Source organism: Oryctolagus cuniculus, chromosome 7, assembly GCF_964237555.1.
Source record: "Oryctolagus cuniculus chromosome 7, mOryCun1.1, whole genome shotgun sequence".
In the NCBI taxonomy this organism is placed as follows: Eukaryota; Metazoa; Chordata; class Mammalia; order Lagomorpha; family Leporidae; genus Oryctolagus; species Oryctolagus cuniculus.
This window is the reverse complement of record NC_091438.1, coordinates 158,815,045-158,833,050: the sequence shown is the minus strand read 5'-3', so window position 1 is coordinate 158,833,050 and position 18,006 is coordinate 158,815,045. Positions and strand designations below refer to the sequence as shown.

At 56.5% G+C, this 18,006-nt stretch overlaps 1 protein-coding gene and 1 non-coding gene across 6 annotated transcripts in view; both read right to left on the bottom strand.

The window, feature by feature from the left end:
- Window positions 1-1,293: 1,293 nt before the first annotated feature.
- Window positions 1,294-18,006, bottom strand: part of LOC108177747 (uncharacterized) — a 49,032-nt gene continuing 32,319 nt past the window's right edge. For 2 of the 5 annotated variants that reach the window (XR_011390908.1, XM_070079341.1), the window contains exons 4-5: window positions 14,855-15,071; window positions 1,294-13,006 (exon numbers count right to left, since the gene is read on the bottom strand). Coding sequence is in view for 1 of the 5 variants with exons in the window: in XM_070079341.1 (XP_069935442.1) it covers window positions 12,280-13,006; window positions 14,855-15,071 (944 nt within the window). In the remaining 4 variants the exon portion in view is untranslated. The other 3 variants (XR_011390905.1, XR_011390906.1, XR_011390907.1) reach the window with 3 other exon arrangements.
- On the bottom strand, window positions 12,281-12,346 carry MIR34A (microRNA mir-34a). Its single transcript, NR_162492.1, has one exon. It is a non-coding gene; the product is annotated as a microRNA mir-34a (primary transcript).

The window sequence follows — 18,006 nt, the reverse complement described above, 5'->3', positions numbered from 1 at the left end:
CGTCAGCCCCGCCTTTCGCCCCACGGCGGCTCCCACGCGTGATCCCAGTCGCTCGGCCCGCAGAGCCCCAGTGCGCGTTTCTGCGTGGGCGTCCTCTCCGCGCGTGCCGGGGGAGGCCCCGCGGGGCGGCGGAGCCTCCTATCCGCCGTGAAGACAGCCCAGCCCCCCGGGGGGGGGGCCCCTCTCCGGTTCCGTCCCGGCCGTGCGCGGTGATGGACGTGTGTCTTTGACAAAGCGCAGCTCTTAGCTGTCATCACAGCGGCTTCTCTTCTGGCACAGTTTTAAAAAGCGCGATGTTTGTTCTGGATTTAGGATCTGGAAAGGCTTCCTCCACTCTGTGGGATGTCTTTAATTTCTGGGGAGTAAACAGAGGTGTTTTTTGGGGATGCCCAGCAGAGCTATTTTTGTTCCTAGCATTGGTTCTGCTCTTAGTGTCACATCTAAGAAAGCAGTACCTAACCTCGGCTCCTGAAATTCTGCACCTGTGTCTTCCTGCTTGTTACCACACTATTCTGGTTAATGCAGCCTGGTAGTAAGTTTTCAGATCAGGAGATGAATCCTCCAACGTTATTTTTTTCAATATTGCTTTGGCAATATTAGAGAGAGAGAGAGAGAGAGAGAGAGAGAGAGAGAGAGAGAGAGAGAAGGCTGCCATCCTCAAACCTACTACCCTGCTACAGGATATGGGCATAGCACACAGCGGCTGAACCTGCCACACTGCTGTGCTCACCCCTGCGAAATTCCACATCCATCTGAGGGTCAGATTTTTCCACTTCTGCAAAAATGCCAGCTGAGAATGCGATGGGCAGTGCTTTGTCTGTAGATAAACTGGGGGAAATGACACTCTCCTAATAGTGCTAAATGTCCTTATCCACGCGCCTGGGACGTCTTCACATCTGTTATGTATGCTTTGACTTCTTTCAACGATGTTTTGTAGTTTGGAGTGAACGTTCGTTTATTTTGTATTCGGGAGGGGCAGGCGTTTGGCGCACTATTACGACACTGTTTGGGACACCCGCATCTCAAATGGCACTCCTGGATGGAGTCCCAGTTCCACTTCTGGTTCCAGCTTCCTGGAAATGTGCGTGTAAGGAGGCAACAGGTGATGGCTGCAGTACTGGGTTCCTGCCAGCCACGGGTTGAGTTCTTGGAACCTCGCTTTGTCCTGGTCCAGCCTTGGCTATTGTGGTCATCTGAGGACTAAACCAGTGGGTGGAAGATCTCTCTTTCTCCTTAATTTTATATAAAAAAAATCAAGCATTGTTTTCATGAACTATGTATACTAAAAAGTGCTTAAAACATAAATAGATAATTTAATGAATAATTATAAAGCAAATACCCATCAGAGCAAGAAATATAATGTCATCAGTACACCAGGAACTGTCCCCTTTAGTCACTTTCTTGCCTTAAAAAAAAAAAAAAAAACTCATGGCCAGTGCCGCGGCTCACTAGGCTAATCCTCCACCTAGCGGTGCCGGCACACTGGGTTCTAGTACCAGTCGGGGCACCGGATTCTGTCCCGGTTGCCCCTCTTCCAGGCCAGCTCTCTGCTATGGCCAGGGAGTGCAGTGGAGGATGGCCCAGGTGCTTGGGCCCTGCGCCCCATGGGAGACCAGGAGAAGTACCTGGCTCCTGCCTTCGGATCAGCGCGGGCCACAGCGCACCAGCCATGGCGGCCATTGGAGGGTGAACCAACGGCAAAGGAAGACCTTTCTCTCTGTCTCTCTCATTGTCCACTCTGCCTGTCAAAAAAAAACCCAAACAAACAAAAAAAACAACTCATGTATTCATTGCTAAACAAGTCTGTTGTTTGACCTTACAAACTTTATATGACGGGAATTGTACCTTTTGTCTCCTTTTGTGTCTTCTGTGTTGTTCAACGTTACTTTTACAGATTCATGGATGTTCTTACCCATAGCTGCAATGCATTCATGTTCACTGCAGTATAATATTCCATCGTGTTAATCATATATCCATTCCTGCTACTGTTTGGGGACACGTGGGTTGTTTCCAGGTGCTGGCTATGACGAGCAATGCTGGAATGAGCACATACTCTTTCTAATCAGACAAGCAGTTACACAGAACAGGTCCCAGCAGCGAGAGCAGACACGCTGGTGACATTTGCTCTGCTGACAGCTGAAAAGCAGCTGCTTTGTCTCCCGGTCACCTCTGACTGCTCCAGAGTCCCGTGACCTCCTCCTGCGAGGACCCCAGTCCGTAAACAGATCCAGCCCAGCGTTGTCTTTGAAGCTCTTGGCTTTTTACTGGTGTGACTTCTTCCAAGCTTGCGTTTTGCAACCAGCCCCAGGCTCTGGCACGCGGTGTGGCAAGAGGGAATGACTCCTGTCATTAAAATACCTTAGGGTATTTGGGGGCCCAGGGGGAGGGGCCAGGCCTTGTGGCTGCGTGTGTGGCTGGCAGGCTGCTTGCCTACACCTTTCCTGCTTTATGGAGAGTCAGGTGCTTTGCCCGCCTCGCCTGTGAGCTGAGCATTTTATAGCCAATTTCAGACCAGGAGATTGCTTGCAGAACCACATTCAAAGAACTTGCATGCTTCCCACGAGTGGGGCAAAGTGGGAAAGATGTAATGATCTAGATGTAGCCTTGAATTGCTTAGAAGATAAGCTTGAAGCTAATTTCCCACACCCAGAGCTCGCTGAGGTGGCCCCGTGGGTCCAGGAATCGTCAGGAGGTGGGAACATGACTCCCAAGGTGCCCGGGGTCTTGAGCCGCCTGCTGTGGCCTCCACCACACACGCCTGTCCCTGGGGGTCTCAACAGCATTCCTGGGGCTCTGCTTTCCTACTGTAGGGACTGCTGGTCCTCTCTGGGGGCCTGATTGAGGGGAGAAAACCGTGAGAAGCCCCAGGCTCCAGGCGGCTTGCAGCAGCGCCTACCCCATATGGATCACAGCATCCCATGAGCCACATTCTAAATTTCCTCTCGGATTGTCTCCCTCCTCGGCTTTGACGGAATTGATAAGGAACCCAGCTGGAGTCTTCTGTCGACCTCCAAGTCTCTGTCCATGCCCCAGCCAAGCCAGCTGGCCCTTGTCTGCTGCTCCACGTCCAGCGTCCAGAGGGGTTGTGTCCAGGGTCCTGACACATGGTGGTAGCCTCCCTCTCACCTTCGTTGTCTGGCCCAGATCCAGAAAGCCCCCATGACCATGGGTAAAGGCCCCAGGAGGGAGGCTGGCCTCGGTTTGCTCCCTCTCCCCACCTCTCACTCCAGGATCCGGCACAGTCTCCTGGGCTCTGAAGCTGCCGAAGAGGTGACTATTTAGTGTCCATGTATTGGAGGAGCCCTGAGCGATCTTCTGAGGTCAAGCCCAACGTCAGGAACAAGTCACATGCGTGGTTTCTCAGACTGAAAGAAAAGAGGGGCTTTCCTCCTGCTTGTGGAGGGAGGGGCCAGTCGCCTTTCTCATTTCCCTGTTTGAAGGGGAGGAAGGTGACGCCAGCTGGCCACATCTCGTCCTCCCTACCCCAGGTGCCACCGCGAGCCGTGGGAAAGGAACCCAGCCCACGTGGGCTCCTCTCCCGTTCCCCTCTCCTCTGACATCCCCTCTCCTCTGATGCCCCCTGGCGTGTTGGGCGACTGAGGGGCTACACCCATGAGAGAGCAGGACGATGCTGGTGGCCACACTGCAGGAGGCAGGGGCCCTGACCTTCAAGGAGCACCATCTGGCAGGTGTGCGTTCCTGCAGCAGTGCCCGCCCACCCATCACCTGCAGCCTCCCCCACCCTGCCCCCAACGCAGAGTGCTGCTGCTCTGAGCTTGGGGGTCACCTGGCCCTTCTGCCTGCACAGTCCTGAAAACCCAGACCCCAGGGTGGTCTCTGGAGCCCTGTCCCTCACTGCCTGGTCAAATCAAAGAGCAGCTAAGCCACCAAAGGGAGGGCTTTTCATCCTCTGTCCCTCTACGCAGAGCCTTGCTGTGCAGGTAGGGCTGGCTTCAAATATACGCTGGCTCCAGGAGACCCAGGGGCTGGCCCTGCACCTCTCTCCTGGGCTTGGGTTCGCTGGGCAGAACTCCAAAGCTCTCCCCCTCCCCCAAGATTTCCATCCCTTGGTTATTCAATCAAATGCTGATGTGGGTACTGTTGTGTATGGGGGTGGGGGGAGTGTTGAAGATTTTAACTACAGTCCTGTGTCTGTGGACATGAAGAGGTCCCCAGGCTGGCCCAGTCCCATCTGGCACACCCTTTAAAAGTGGCAGAGGGGGGAGGGGGTTGGGAGAAGGGGCCATCATGAGCAGTCCCCTCCCCAGACGCCTTTTAGAATCTTCCAGAGGATGTCAGATCCCTTCTTTGGCTTTAGAAAAGGTGATCAGATGTGGGCTAACCTGGACTGAAAACCTTGGCTTTACATAGCACAGGGCATTGAAGGAAAAGTTAGAAGAATCATCTAAGATTCTATCGGTTATGCCCAAAACATCACTGCAGGTTCCACGGAGCAGGCGGGAACATCCTTCCTAAAAGTCAACCTTGTAAAATCTGCCCTGTGCGTTCTGTTCATCACCTGTGCCTACAGACACACACGGGACGAGGGCAGCAACCTGCAGGGAACTCGCCTCTGAGATTCCGGCTCTCTGTGGTCCTGTTAACAGTGACACCATCATCGTTGCTCTGTTTTCGAAATTTCATTCTCATAGCTACTTTTTTTTTAAAAGGTAGAGGCAGAGAGAGAGTCTTCCATCCCCTAGTTCATTCCCCAAATAGCCATGACAGCCAGAGTTCGGCCGATCTGGAGCCAGGAGCCAGGAGCTTCCTCTGGGTCTTTCATACAGGTGCAGGGGCCCAAGCACGTGGGCCATCTTCTACTGCTTTCCCAGGACATAGCAGAGAGCTGGATTGGAAGAGGAGCAGCCAGGACTGGAACTGGCACCCATATGGGATGCCGGCACTGCAGGCGGCAGCTTCACCCACTATGACACAGTGCCAGCCCCTCTCATGACTATGTTTAAATTATAGCTGCTACTTGGTCTCACTTAATGTGCTCACAAGAGGCACATGTACTACATGACACCAAAGTCCACGTTACCAAGCGTTTTGGTCATTGCATTTCACTGTAACTGGTCAGCTTCGGGCCCCTGTACCTCACGCCTTTATCCTGGGGGTCTGGCAGCCTGGGAAGGGCCTGCAGTGTCACTAAGGTTGGGGCCTGCCTGGAGGGCTTGCCCTGCTTCCTGGTGGCCACCCTGGCCTCCAGCTCATGACCCGTGTGTGCCAGTAGAGCTCTTGCTGGCCACCAGGAGGCACTGCTGCCCCTGCGTCAAAGGAAGCCCCAGGGCAGGGCAGGCCTCCCTCCGCCATCTTGGTCCTAACCAAGGCTTGGCGTCAGAATCTCCTGGGAGTCTCTCTCTCTCTCTCTCTCTCTCTCTCTCTCTCTCTCCTTCCTCAAACCTTTTTGTCACAGGACATTTCAAACATGTGTGGCAGGCCATGACACCCCAGGGAGCCATGGGTGCTCTTCAGTAGTGATCCTCTCACCCCCAATCTCGTGGTCTGCACCTGCTGGGGGACTTGCAGAGGGTCAGGACGCTGGGTCTGTCCCTCACGCTGAGTCTGGAGGTTCCCAAGCCCCTGGTGGTGAGCTCGGCCCTGCCTACTGGGCGCCCCGGTGGTCAGCACTGCAGTAGCAGTCAGGCCCAGCTCCTCTGACCTTGGCCTCTGAGTCCCAGGCCTTCCCACGTGGGATCTGAGCCCTCCTCCCCACACTCACGCTCGTTTCCTCTTGTGCAGGCCCCAGCTGACTGCTTGCTGCTCCCTGTGCGGAGTCTCTGGCTCTCAGGAGGCCCAGCCCTGAGTGCCCACCCACCACCACACTCTGCTGGGGGCCCAGCCTTCCAGCCCTGCCCCTTCCCGGCGTGGAGATGGCCCTGTGCTCACTTCCTGGCCCTTCAGACCACAAGGACGTTGCCAACCCATTACAGCTTGACCGTGTGTCCAGGAAAACACCTGCTGTGTGCCAGCTGGTGTCCCCCCACGTTCATTGGTGAGGTCTGGACCTCCAGCAGCTCGGAATGCAGCCGTGTTTGCCCCTGGGCCTTCACAGGGTCATCGAGGCAGAGGAGGTCACGGGCCAGGCTCCAGTCCAGCAGAGGCGGACAGCTGGGCACAGATAAGCGAGTACAGAGGGGAGACCACAGGAGGACACGGCGGGAAGCCGGCTGCCAGCAGGCAGAGAACAGCTCACAGGACCCTCCTGACCTTGACCTTGACCTTGCACTTCCGGCCTCCAGATCTGAGAGAAACTAAATTCTGCTGTTAAGCCCCCCCGCCCCCCACCATGGGATGCTGTTTTTGCCGCCCTGGCCAAGTGGTACAGACCCCAGACGGCTGCAGCTCACAAACCCGCAGAATCCCCTCCTGACGCCCATGAACCACCCGGACCACTCTGAGCAGTGTCAGAGGCAGCCCCTCGCTCTGGACAGAGGTCCTGCATTTGCGTGTGTCCCGGTCGGCACTGGATCCCCTGGGAGGTAAGACTCTCAGGGCGCCCAGCCCTGCACACCCTGACCTTCCTGGGTCTTTTGGGCTGCTGTAACACAATGCCAATGCACTGGGCTGATTTATAAAGAGAAATCTGTTGCTTATAGCTCTGGAGGTTGGGAATTCTAGGATCTAGGACCTAGAGAAGATCTTCCTGCTATGTCATACAAGCAGCAGGGCAGGGCAGGGCCAGGGTGGAGAGAGATGGGGAGGGAGGGGAGCAGGGGGAGAGGAGAGGAGAGGAGGCAGGGGGAGGAGGAGGAGGAAAGAGATGGGGAGAGAGAGACTCCACCCTCACGGCCTAATCTCATTTCACTGGGTCCCACACACACCCCCTGTGCCAGATACACACACCCTACTGCAGTGGAGAAAGCTCTCAACACACGCATTTGTGGGGGGGGGGCATCCACACCATAGCAGCCACTGATCAGCCATGTGGCTCCTTTGATGTGAGCCAAGTGGAAGCTTCCAGACCAGAACATGGAGAGACTTTCCACACAGCTCCTACGTCATTGCACTTCCCCCGCCTCTCCCCTGACTGCGTGCATCAGGAGTGCCCCCCCCCCCCGGGTGGCCAGGACATTTCTGATCCCAGCGAGCCTGGGGCCCACTGCTCTGCGCCCCAGTCAGGAGAGCCAGGCCCAGCTGCAGGGGCACTGGTGTGCAGCCCTTCTCGCTGGTTTAGGCTCCAGCAGAAGGAAGGGGTGGGCCCAAAGTGGCCCCCGTGACACCAGCCTGGAGAGGTGATGGACGCCACAAGGGTCCCAGGGATCCACTCCTGCTCCCCACGGGGAAGGAGCCAGAGGCCGTGAGCTTCAAACAACAGAAGGGATGCGCCCGTGAACCCAAGCAGCGAGACGTTCCTGGTGGGGGCTGGGACTGGGGGGCCTTGGTGGCCAGAACGCCAGGCTCCCACTTTTTAAAAGTGATTTCTGCATCTGAGAGAATGTGCTCCTGTCTGCTGGGTCCTCCCCAGATGCCTGCAATGGTTGGGGCTTGGCTGGGCCAGAGGCAGGAGCTGGGCACTCAGCCAGGTCTCCCACAGGGTGGCAGGAACTGGACTTCTTGATCCCTCACCAGCTGCCTCCCAGGGTCTGCATCAACAAGAAGCTGCCGTTGGGAACAGAACTGGGGACTCTGATGTGGGGCGCAGGCATCTAAACTGCCCCACTAGGCCAAATGCCTGCCCCGGGATCCCAATTTTCCTTAATATTTATTTGAAAGGCAGAGTGTCAGATTTTCCACCTGCTTCTTCACCACCCAGATATCTGCAACAGCTATGTCTGGGCCAGGCCAAAGCCAGCAGCCAGGGACTCCATCCTGGTCTCCCACATGAGTGGCAGGGACCCAAGTACTTGAGCCGTCATCTGCTGCCTCCCAGGCTCATTAGCAGGAAGCCAGATAGTAAGCATGGGGTAGCTGCACTCAGACAGGCCTCCCAGACAGGGGCTTAGCCTCCGCGCCACAGCACCCGCCCTAGGGATTCCGCTTTTAAGGCTCTCCACTGGCCCGTGAGCTGCAAGTGTGACTCACTTCATCAGAAGGTTGGGGTCACAGCTGGTCTTGTCCAGGCATCATGGCAGGAGCCACCTGCACTGCACCGAGGGGAAGGAGGTGTTTCCCCAAAGACCAGGCAGGGGCAGCCCAGACACCCGCCATTCCTCCGTCCTTGGGTGTCCTGGTGGGAAGTGGCAACGTGCAAGGCACACAGCAGGTCCCACGCTGACACCTTTTGCTGGGCAGTGTTCCCCACCCCCGACTCTAACCACAGATTCTGAAGAAAACAGCGGCCGTCATTTCCCTTTTTTTCCCCCGTAAATGTACAGCAGCTCTGGTTCACGGCTGACTCTGTACGTTTGCAGGCACATGCCTGGGAAACAGAAAGTACTTGTTCTTGGTATTACAAGAAACCAGAACCTAAGACATCAGTTCTCCTCTGTGCCTTGGCTTCTGCTCAGGAATGTGGGCCCGTGGTGTGACTCTGAGGTGCGACTCAGAGACGGGGAGACCGCAGGGCTCCTGAAGGGCCTCCCTGGCACCCCGCAGCCCTGGGAGGAGGTGACTTTTTTTTTTTTTTTTTGACAGGCAGAGTGGATAGTGAGAGAGAGAGACAGAGAGAAAGGTCTTCCTTTGCCGTTGGTTCACCCTCCAATGGCCGCTGCGGCCAGCACACTGTGGCAGGCGCACTGCGCTGATCCGATGGCAGGAGCCAGGTACTTCTCCTGGTCTCCCATGGGGTGCAGGGCCCAAGCACCTGGGCCATCCTCCACTGCACTCCCTGGCCACAGCAGAGAGCTGGCCTGGAAGAGGGGCAACCGGGATAGACTCCGGCGCGCCGGCGCTGCAAGGCGGAGGATTAGCCTAGTGAGCCGCGGCGCCGGCCAGGAGGTGACCCTTAGTGCTGGCCCCTCTCCTAGGGTGAGTGTGTTTTCTAAGGCCCTGATAGCCTGGATGTGTTCAAATACAAACACAACAGGTGTGTGTGTGTATGCCCGCACACACATAGTGTAGACACACATACACACACACATATATATATACACACACACACACTTCTGTTTTTAACAAACATTTTATTTTAGGAACACTGAGATTTACAGGAAAACTCAAAAGGAGACAGCAGAGAGCTCAGCCTGTGGCCATCTAAAGCCCCCGCTGTTCACCTCCAAACTAAGAGATTGACCTGGTCTGTTACTTGTTAACCGGAGACTTCCTTTTTGGCTTTAACCAGTTTATTTCTACTCATGTCTGTGTGCGTGTGAGTGTGTGTGTGTGTGTGTGTGTGCTGGGATCCAATCCAGGAAACCACACTGCATGCAGTCGAATGTAAACATGAATGTTTGCACTTTTTACCTTAAAATCATTACGGATTGACAGGAAGAGAGAAGTCCGGAGAGCCCACGTGCCTTTCTCGGAGTCTCCCCGGGGGGAGCGTCTCGCACACAATGTCAGAACCCTGGCTCTGACCCGGCACAGCACACAGCAGAGCAAAGCAGATTCCTACGCAAAGATGTTTGAAAAAGCAAATACATTTTGCTTCTCACAGCCCAGATCAGATTCTTTCTCCCAAAACTTCAGATTCGCCTCCAAACACAAGTCTAACCACGACATTCTCAACCTTCAACTACCGACCGCCCAGGCGTTCCCAGAGCAGACGTGACTCTGCCGGGGTCAGTTGGCTGCACCTCGAACTCCCCACATTCACAGCGCGTGAGTGCTGCACCTCTTTTCCCCAATCCCTTTTCAATGGCGCCCCCGCTGCTTCTCCTGTCTTCTAGAATTTTTAGAAAGATGCAGCGGAGTGAGATATGGACCCGAGTGCATTGGAGTGATATGGATCCGAGTGCATTTGCGGTTCCTGTAAAGATGACACAATGTATCTTAGCTGCTCCTAGGCTGCCGAAGTAAACTGCCCAGACAAACCAGTTGTATCTGAAGCAAGACTGACAGCTGTCTGTTTCCTTACTTACTGTCCAGGCACCTCTACAGGCAGACTCCGAGGAGGACAATTTTTCCTTTTTAAAAAATGTTTTAGGCCAGTGCCGTGGCTCAATAGGCTAATCCTCTGCCTGTGGCACCGGCACCCTGGGTTCTAGTCCCGGTCGGGGCGCCGGATTCTGTCCCGGTTGCCCCTCTTCCAGGCCAGCTCTCTGCTGTGGCCAGGAAGGCAGTGGAGAATGGCCAGGTGCTTGGGCCCTGCACCCCATGGGAGACCAGGAAAAGCACCTGGCTCCTGGCTCCTGCCATCAGATCAGCGCGGTGCGCCAGCCGCAGCGCGCCGGCCGCAGTGGCCATTGGAGGGTGAACCAACGGCAAAGGAAGACCTTTCTCTCTGTCTCTCTCTCACTGTCCACTCTGCCTGTCAAAAAAAAATGTTTTATTGTTTTTTATTTGAAAGGCAGAGAGAGTGAGAAAGAGAGCGAGAGTGAGCGCGAGCGCCCCGCTATGTGCTGCCTCATGCCCAAACACCTGCAATGGCCACGGAGCTCCATCCGAGTCTCACGTGATGGCAGGGACTCGAGCGCTTGAGCCGTCGCTCCTGCATCTCGGGTCTGCACTGGCTCTGCTGTGGCATGCGGCTGTCTTCACCAGCGTCGTGACTTGTCCCGGGACAATTCTTGTGTGCATGCTGGCATAACTGAACCCCGAGCCAGCCAGGAAAACAGGGTCCTTGCAGGTGATCTCACCTGGGCGCCAACGAACAGGCTCCTCCAATCATAAACCAGAGCCCTTGATCTCTTTAAAAACTCGGGCCTCTGGCCGAGCTGCTGTGGGGGAAGGGCAGACATTCCTCGCTTCTGCCTGAAACTGGGAAAGATGTGAGGACTTGGCTCTGAAGCTACGCCAAGTGCTGCCTCAGTGAAAACCCCAGAGGACTCCGAGGCCACTGCTGTCTCTGCAGCCCGCATTCCAGGCATCTCCTCTGCCCCACTGCCGCCCACGCCTACCCGGCTCCGCGGGCCGGGCGCGGAGGGGAGCAGTCCCACGCGTGCCCTCACAAAAGCGCCTTCTCTGGAGCCATGCTCGTGCCCGTGTCTCGTGGGAGAAGAGCAGGAGAGTCCTCCCAGCAAGGGGGTGTTGGGAGGGGGGCCTGGCCCTGCCTGACTCGCTGCTGGTGAGGGGATGAGGACCTGCTAGCCAGGTGCAGAAGGAACAAACCCCGAGACACAAGGGCAGCAGGAAGACTGGGTCTCGGCAGGTGGGCAGGAGCAGGGGTGAGCTGGGCAGGGGCTGGAAGGGTGCAGGGGTGGGGCATGGCGAGGTGGGGGGGTTCTCAGGAGGGTCTGTGCCAAAGGCCCCAGAGTGGCCCCCCATTGGTGCCCACACGGATCCTGGAGGCTTCTTTTAGCCAATGGGGTTGGAGGGCTGAGGGCCCTGGGGTTCACCTCTCAGGCTTGGCCGATTTCTCTAAGTGCCAGACTGGGCAGTGCTGGCCGCCATCAGTGGGACGGAGAGTGGGATCGCTGACAGCTCCACGCCAGGGAGTTCAACCGCAGCGAGGGCAGGCAGGCAGGGCCCAGAGGCTGCTCGGTGAGCTCTGGCCAGGTGCAGGGCAGGCTCCTGGGCCATCCAGGAGGCTGTGCCCTCCGTGTGCTCTGCACCTGCCAGTGTCTGGCAGCCAGTTCCTGTTGCCCTGGCAACCCCCGTCCTTGCAGTTCCCTGGACCCAAAGTCGGCCTCCGTGGGTGGAGCCAGAGGCACCCAGAGCACTGACTGTCCCCCACCCTCACCAAGCTCCCCTGCAGGAACCTTAATTGTCACCACCGGCACAGGAAAGGAAACTCCTCCCTGGGGCAGAGCCAGCTCCCCAAACCCGCGCTGGTCTCGCGGGGAGCATGAGTGTGAGTTTTTGTTCAAGTCACTGTTAGGTGAGCCCACCTCTCAGGGCCCGAGCCAGCAGCCAGGACAGCAGACTCAGGCCGCCTGTGTCGGGCAGCTGGCCCTGCCTGACTCGCGGCGCCCTCAGCCCCTCTGCCCTGGCCCTTCTGCTCCCTGCTCTGTAGCACAGGTTTAAGAGCAGACTTGCCCTGACCCGACAGGTTTAGGGCGCTCAGGAGGGGCTCTGTGAATGCTGGCCGTGACTCCTGCGTGCAGATCTCCCCCAGCCGGAAGCAGCCTGCACACCCCAACCCCCAGCCTTTCCCTTCAGCAGCCCGAGTGGGTCTCTCCTGAGGCCTGCTTCCCCCAGCAGCCCTCAGGCACCCATCGCGGGGCGGAGCAGGGCTCACGATGTCCAGACGTCTCTCGCCGCCTCCCTGCGTCCTGGGCCCCACAACGTGCAGCACTTCTAGGGCAGTATACTTGCTGATTGCTTCCTTCTCTGTGACTCACAACAACCAGCTAAGACACTGCCAAAGAAACACTCACAGCCGGCCCCTCCCCGGCGCGCGTCCGTGGCTTCTCCCGGGACCTGCTGATAAAAAGGAGACCGGGGGAACAGAAAGATGTGACCCCACCGCCGGCTGATGGGGACCGAGAAACCGTCGGCACTCCTGGAAGAGAGTCGGAAAAGGACAGTGGAGCAGAGGCCAGCGCCTCCCGTCCCGTCGCGGGAACCTTGCGGTGAGCGTGCCAGTGAGAGCCAGAAGGAGGAGATGGGTAACACATTGCAAACAACTGGCCTTTGTGACTGTGGGCTGGCTGGGCCAAGTGTGGGATCGGGAGGCGGCCAGGCCAGCCGGGAACCCTGCAGTCCGAGGTGGACGTACCCCTTCCCCAGGGAAACCTCAGTGGTGCGCTCAGAGCTTGGGTGAAGCCCACCCGTGTTATAGGGGACACCCTCCTTCACTCCAAGGCCGTGACTGTAGATGCTGACCCCACCTACCAAGCACAGCTGCACCCAGGTCAGGGTTTGGTTGAATTCCCCGGGTGCTACGGCCTGGCCAAGCTGACACAGAAAGCTGACCACCATCCGGAGCTGCTGGAGATGCAGTGAAATGACCATGGGTGCAGGGGTGTGGGACAGGAGGGCCACGGGGACCTCATCCCAGCACGGGATGTCCCAGAGACCGGAGCTGCAGGCAAGGTGGCGCAGAAAAAAAAACAGGCTCATGAGCTGGTGCCTTCTCTCTGTGAGGAGAAAGTCCCTCTGAGAACCCACCCGCCCGCCACACACTGAGGGGACGCCTGGCACAAAGGGCACCCTGGCCTGGCTTCCACAAATGCCCAGTGACCCTCGCCTTAGTCCTCCCCAAACAGGACAGCCTGGGGCACTGCCATTAGAGAGCCCTTAGAGAGCGATGCTTATCGTTTAGCGTGGCGGCTCTAACCTCCCGGGGAACGTGGGAAACGGTAAGATTCTAACTCCATACCTGAGCCGGCAGGTGTCTAGGACAGCACCAAGGGCACAGCGTGCAGCGACCATGTCGTCACATAAGCACAGGGACAAGTGGGGACCCAAATAAAGGTTCCTCCTCCCTCTACCCCCAGCCAAGCCTGGACCAGGCAGGGGACCCCAGGGTGCTGAAAACAGCCTCTTGGGACTGAAGTACAAGTGGCACTTGGACCCTGAAGCTTGGACTAAGTATTTGGGGCCCAGAGATGGGGGTGAGGGGCCGGGACACAGACTCCTGAGCACTCACAGGCTCCAAGCCCAGCGCGTGGAGGAGTCCGGGTGCTTCTCAGGGGTGGGCACCTTGTAAATCCCAGGCAGGTCCCAGCAGGCACGAGCCCAGTGAGGGGTGACTCCAAGTTCCCATCTAGGCCTATCCTTGAACTCACAGTCAGCGCCAGGACAGGTGCCTCAGGGTCACCCAAGCCTCGCCGCATGCACCTGCTCCCGACTTCCCAGCAGACCCAGGCAGCGGCCTGGGCGAAGGTGTCTGTCCCCTAAGGCAGCGGCCCCAAGCCCCAGGTGGTCAGAAGAGGGCTCCTTGCTCTCTTTCCCAAGGCCAGGACCTCAGAGGGAAGAGATGACCTGCCCAGGGAGAGGAGACCAGGACTGGAAGCCAGAGCAAACAGTCGATGCGTGAAATCCGCGTCCCACGAAATACAAAACAGACAAGACTGCAGCCCTGGAAAGCTACACTTCGAGGTCAGAGGGCACATGTTTACAGCTAGACAGACTCGCATGTCCCCAGCTCTGCAGCAGCCTTGGTCTCATTTCCAGGCCACAGAGGGGCGGATGTCTAGTAGTTAAGACGCCGGTTAGACACGCGAGCCCACGCCGGGGTGCTGTGTCCCCTATCCTGGCTCAGGCGTCTGATTGCAGCTTCTTGTTCATGTCACCCTGGGAGGCAGCAGTGAGCACTCAGGTAATTGGATTCCTGCCACCCATGTGGAAGACCTGGGCTGAACTTCCAGCTCCCAGCTTTGGCCTGGGAATTTGGGGAATGAACCTGTGAATGGGAGCGCTCTCTCTCTTTGCCTCTCATGTGAATAAAATCTTTAAAAGGCTGGGAGAGGAGCCGACGTTGCAGTGCAGCAGGTTAAGCCGCCGCCCACAACACTGGCATCCCGTGTAGGCGCTGGTTTGTGTCCTGCCAGCTCCGCTTCCAATCCAGCTGCTGGCTCATGGCCTGGGATAACAGTGGGAGACCCAGATGGAGCTCCTGGCTCCTGGCTTTGGCCTGGCCCAACCCCAGTCATCGCGGCCATTTGGGGAGTGAGCCAGCAAATGGAAGACCACTTTTTCTCCATCTCTGTCTTTCAAAAATCTTTACCCCCCCCAAAAAAAAAAACAAAAAAAAACAAAAAACAAAAAAAACCACAAACAAAAAATACCAAACAAAAAAAACCCAAAGCCGCCTGCAGCACAGTAGAGCCCCCACTTTGCCTTCACTTCCTTTCTCCCTACAGGGGCCTTGTTCTGCCCAGGCCTGATGCTCCTGCTGCAAGTCGTGAAAACCAGAAGCCATCTTTACCTGGGCGGTCTCGAAGCTGTCAGTGCTGCAGATTCTGGCACCGCTGCTCTTGGTTGTACCAAATCCTGGGAAATCGGGAGTCCTCTCGGTCCACCAGGATGGGCGTGGGGGATCCAATGTGTGTGGGGAGAGACCCAGGCAAGAAACGAGCCATGGACGATGACAACCGTGAGCTGTGCTGCAGAGGGAGACCCACGGCAGGGGATGGCATCCTCACCTAGGAGGTCAAGGGAACAGGTGACACCGCGGCGGCGGGCAGGGCTGGGAGGAGCAGCCGGCACACAGGGAGGGCGCTGTGATGGGTTCCAGCTGCTGGGGGCCATGCGGCAAAGAAGGCAAGAAGGAGGGGACAGGGTGAGGCCGGGGAGAGCCAGGAGCCTCTCAGGACTCCCCCGTAGGAGCAAGGGGAGCCCCCATGGGACGTACAGGGCCAAGACTCTGTCATAGGGGAGTGTGGCAGTGGTGGGGGGAGCCCAGAGGCTGAGCCCTTGTCACTCACGCCTTGAACTGTCTGCCACCCGCCCCTCACTCCCCTCCAGACCATGACTACCAGTGCGTGTAGGGTCACGACCTTGTCCTTCACGCCTCTGCTCCCCCAGAGGCACTTATGGCAATGGTGGACATGGCCACACCCCAGAATCCCCCTTGGTCTCCTGGCTCCGAAAGGGCAGTCCGACTGGAACCATCTGTGCAAGAAACCCAGCGGGGGTGTCCCTGTGATCCCAGCACAGCATGCCGGCCGTGGGACAGGGGACAAGAGGCTGCTTTTCATCATGCCCCGTGAGGTTGGGGGGAGCATGGCTAAGGCAGGGGCCACAGGAGGTGGCTCTGCAGGAAAAGCCACCAGGCAAGGCGGGGCTGCAAGCTTTCGTTGAAAAGTGTCTCCAGGCAGCAAAGTCCTCCTGGCTCCCTCTGACCTCTGACCCCTGGAAGGTGAGGTGCCCATCCTGGAGATGGTGGCACAGCGCTGGGGACAGGCGTGGTTAACCACACGCTCCCCGTGCCAGGCTCTGAAGGGCATCTGCAGGGGTTAACAGCAGCCAGGAGTCTTGCGCCTCGCAGTGACATCCAAAGCCAGAAGATTTTCTGATCTTGCACCGAAGTCACCAGGAAAACCTGGCCCCAAGGCAGGAAGAGGAAGGCGGCTGCGTGGGGCTCCAGAGATCCAGCCCAAACCTGCCGCTGAGGTGGTCCGGGCTGCAGGAGCCAGGGCACAGAGAAACCTGCTTCGAGGCATCTAAGGGATGGGCCCCAAAAGACCGACTTGCAAGCTTTGAGCCTCAAAAATGACTGTCAGGTCTATGCCTCCTGGAACAATCTCGCCCCCTCCCTCCTGCCCCCTGGGGAGGTACCACCCTGATTCCCCCAGAATTCAGGAGCTAGCGGGGCCTGCCCAGGAGAAAACAGGAAGCTGCAGCAAAGTTGCAGGCAGGTGCACGTCCACCCCTCTGCTGACGCCCGCGGCGTCCCTGGATGAGTGGCACAGAGGCATGCGGGCTCCTGGGGGCTGCCAGCCAGAGCCCGTGGCCTTTGACCTTGGCAGAGCCAGGCGACTCGGTCATCTAACACCTCTCAGGTGTTTCAGACTCTAAAAGGTGCTTCAAAACTTCATGGACAAATGGAGTTAAATGTATGAGTTCATTTTGGTGCAAAAACTTTTCTTCATAATACGTGGAAAATGCATCACGAGAACCCTGCGTGGATTTCAACATCGTCTTTGCACCAAAATATACTCACACTTTTCATTCTATTTTCCGGGAACTTTTTTAAGTTCCTTTTTTATTTCTTCCTTTTCTAGTTCTTTGGGAGGGAGGGAGCCTTAGCAGCCAGCTCTGAGGGGCAGCAGGTTCATCAAAAAAGAGGTGGGTACTTGGAGTAGCTTTTTTTTTTTTTTTTTTTTGACAGGTAGAGTTATAGACATGAGAGAGAGAGAGAGAGGTCTTCCTTGCATTGGTTCACCCCTCCAGATGGCCGCTACGGCCAGTGTGCTGCGCCTATCCAAAGCCAGGAGCCTGGTGCTTCCTCCCAGTCTCCCATGCGGGTGCAGGGCCTAAGCACTTGGGCCATCCTCCACTGCCTTCCCGGGCCACAGCAGAGAGCTAGACTGGAAGAGGAGTAACTAGGAGACTAGAACCTGGCACCCATATGGGATGCCGGCACCGCAGGCGGAGGATTAACCAAGTGAGCCACGGTGCTGGCCCTGGTGTAGCTATGAAGATGCCACTGGGGACACCCATCCCATCACCAAGTGCCTGGATTTGAGTCCCAGCTCCATTCGTGATTCCAGCTTCTTGCTAATGTGCACCCTGGGAGGCAGCAGGTGATGGCTCAAGTACTTGGTCCCTGCCACCGACGTGGGAGACCTAGATGGAGTTCTGGGCTCCTGGCTTCATCCTGGCCCAGCCCCAGTTGTCATGTGCATTTGGGGAATGAACAAGTGGATAAAAGATATCTCTCTTTTTCTCTCAAATACAAAATGAAAGTTAAAAAATTAAAATAAAAACCTTTCCAAATTTTATAACAAAAATCACAATCATTTGAATTTAAAAATGTAAAAACATTCTCCCCCCCTGCAAAAAAAAAAAAATTAAGTAGGAGGTACAAAGAAAGGTATAGCAAACTGGCAGTTGTAGGCTGTCAGTAAAATAATTAATGTAAAGGTGTTTTAGAAAATGAAAAAAAATTAGGGCATTGTTGGCATAGTATTTTAAGCCGCCGCCTGTGCCACCGGTATCCCTTATAGGTGCCAGTTCAAGTCTTAGCCGCTCCACTTTCAATCCAGCTCCCTGCTAATGCACCTGGAAAAGCAGCAGAACATGGTCCAGGCTCTTGGGCCCCTGAACCCATGTGGGAAACGCAGAAGCGCCTGGCTTCTGACTAGCCCAGCTCCAGTTGTTTCAATTTTGGGGGGAGTGACCCAGTGGATGGAAGATCTCTCTGGCTCTACTTCTCTCTCTGTAACTCTTTCAATTAAATAAATTAAAAAAAAAAAAAAAAAAGGAAAGAAAGCTCAAAGGTCTGAAAACTAGCAGCCCAGATACTGGGAAGACGGGTCTCCCTGGGAGGTAAAGGGTTAAGGGGAGGTAGCCAAAATTGTCTAAAACCACGCTTGCTTGTATTAGGAATCTCATTTGAAAAAGACCCATGTGTTT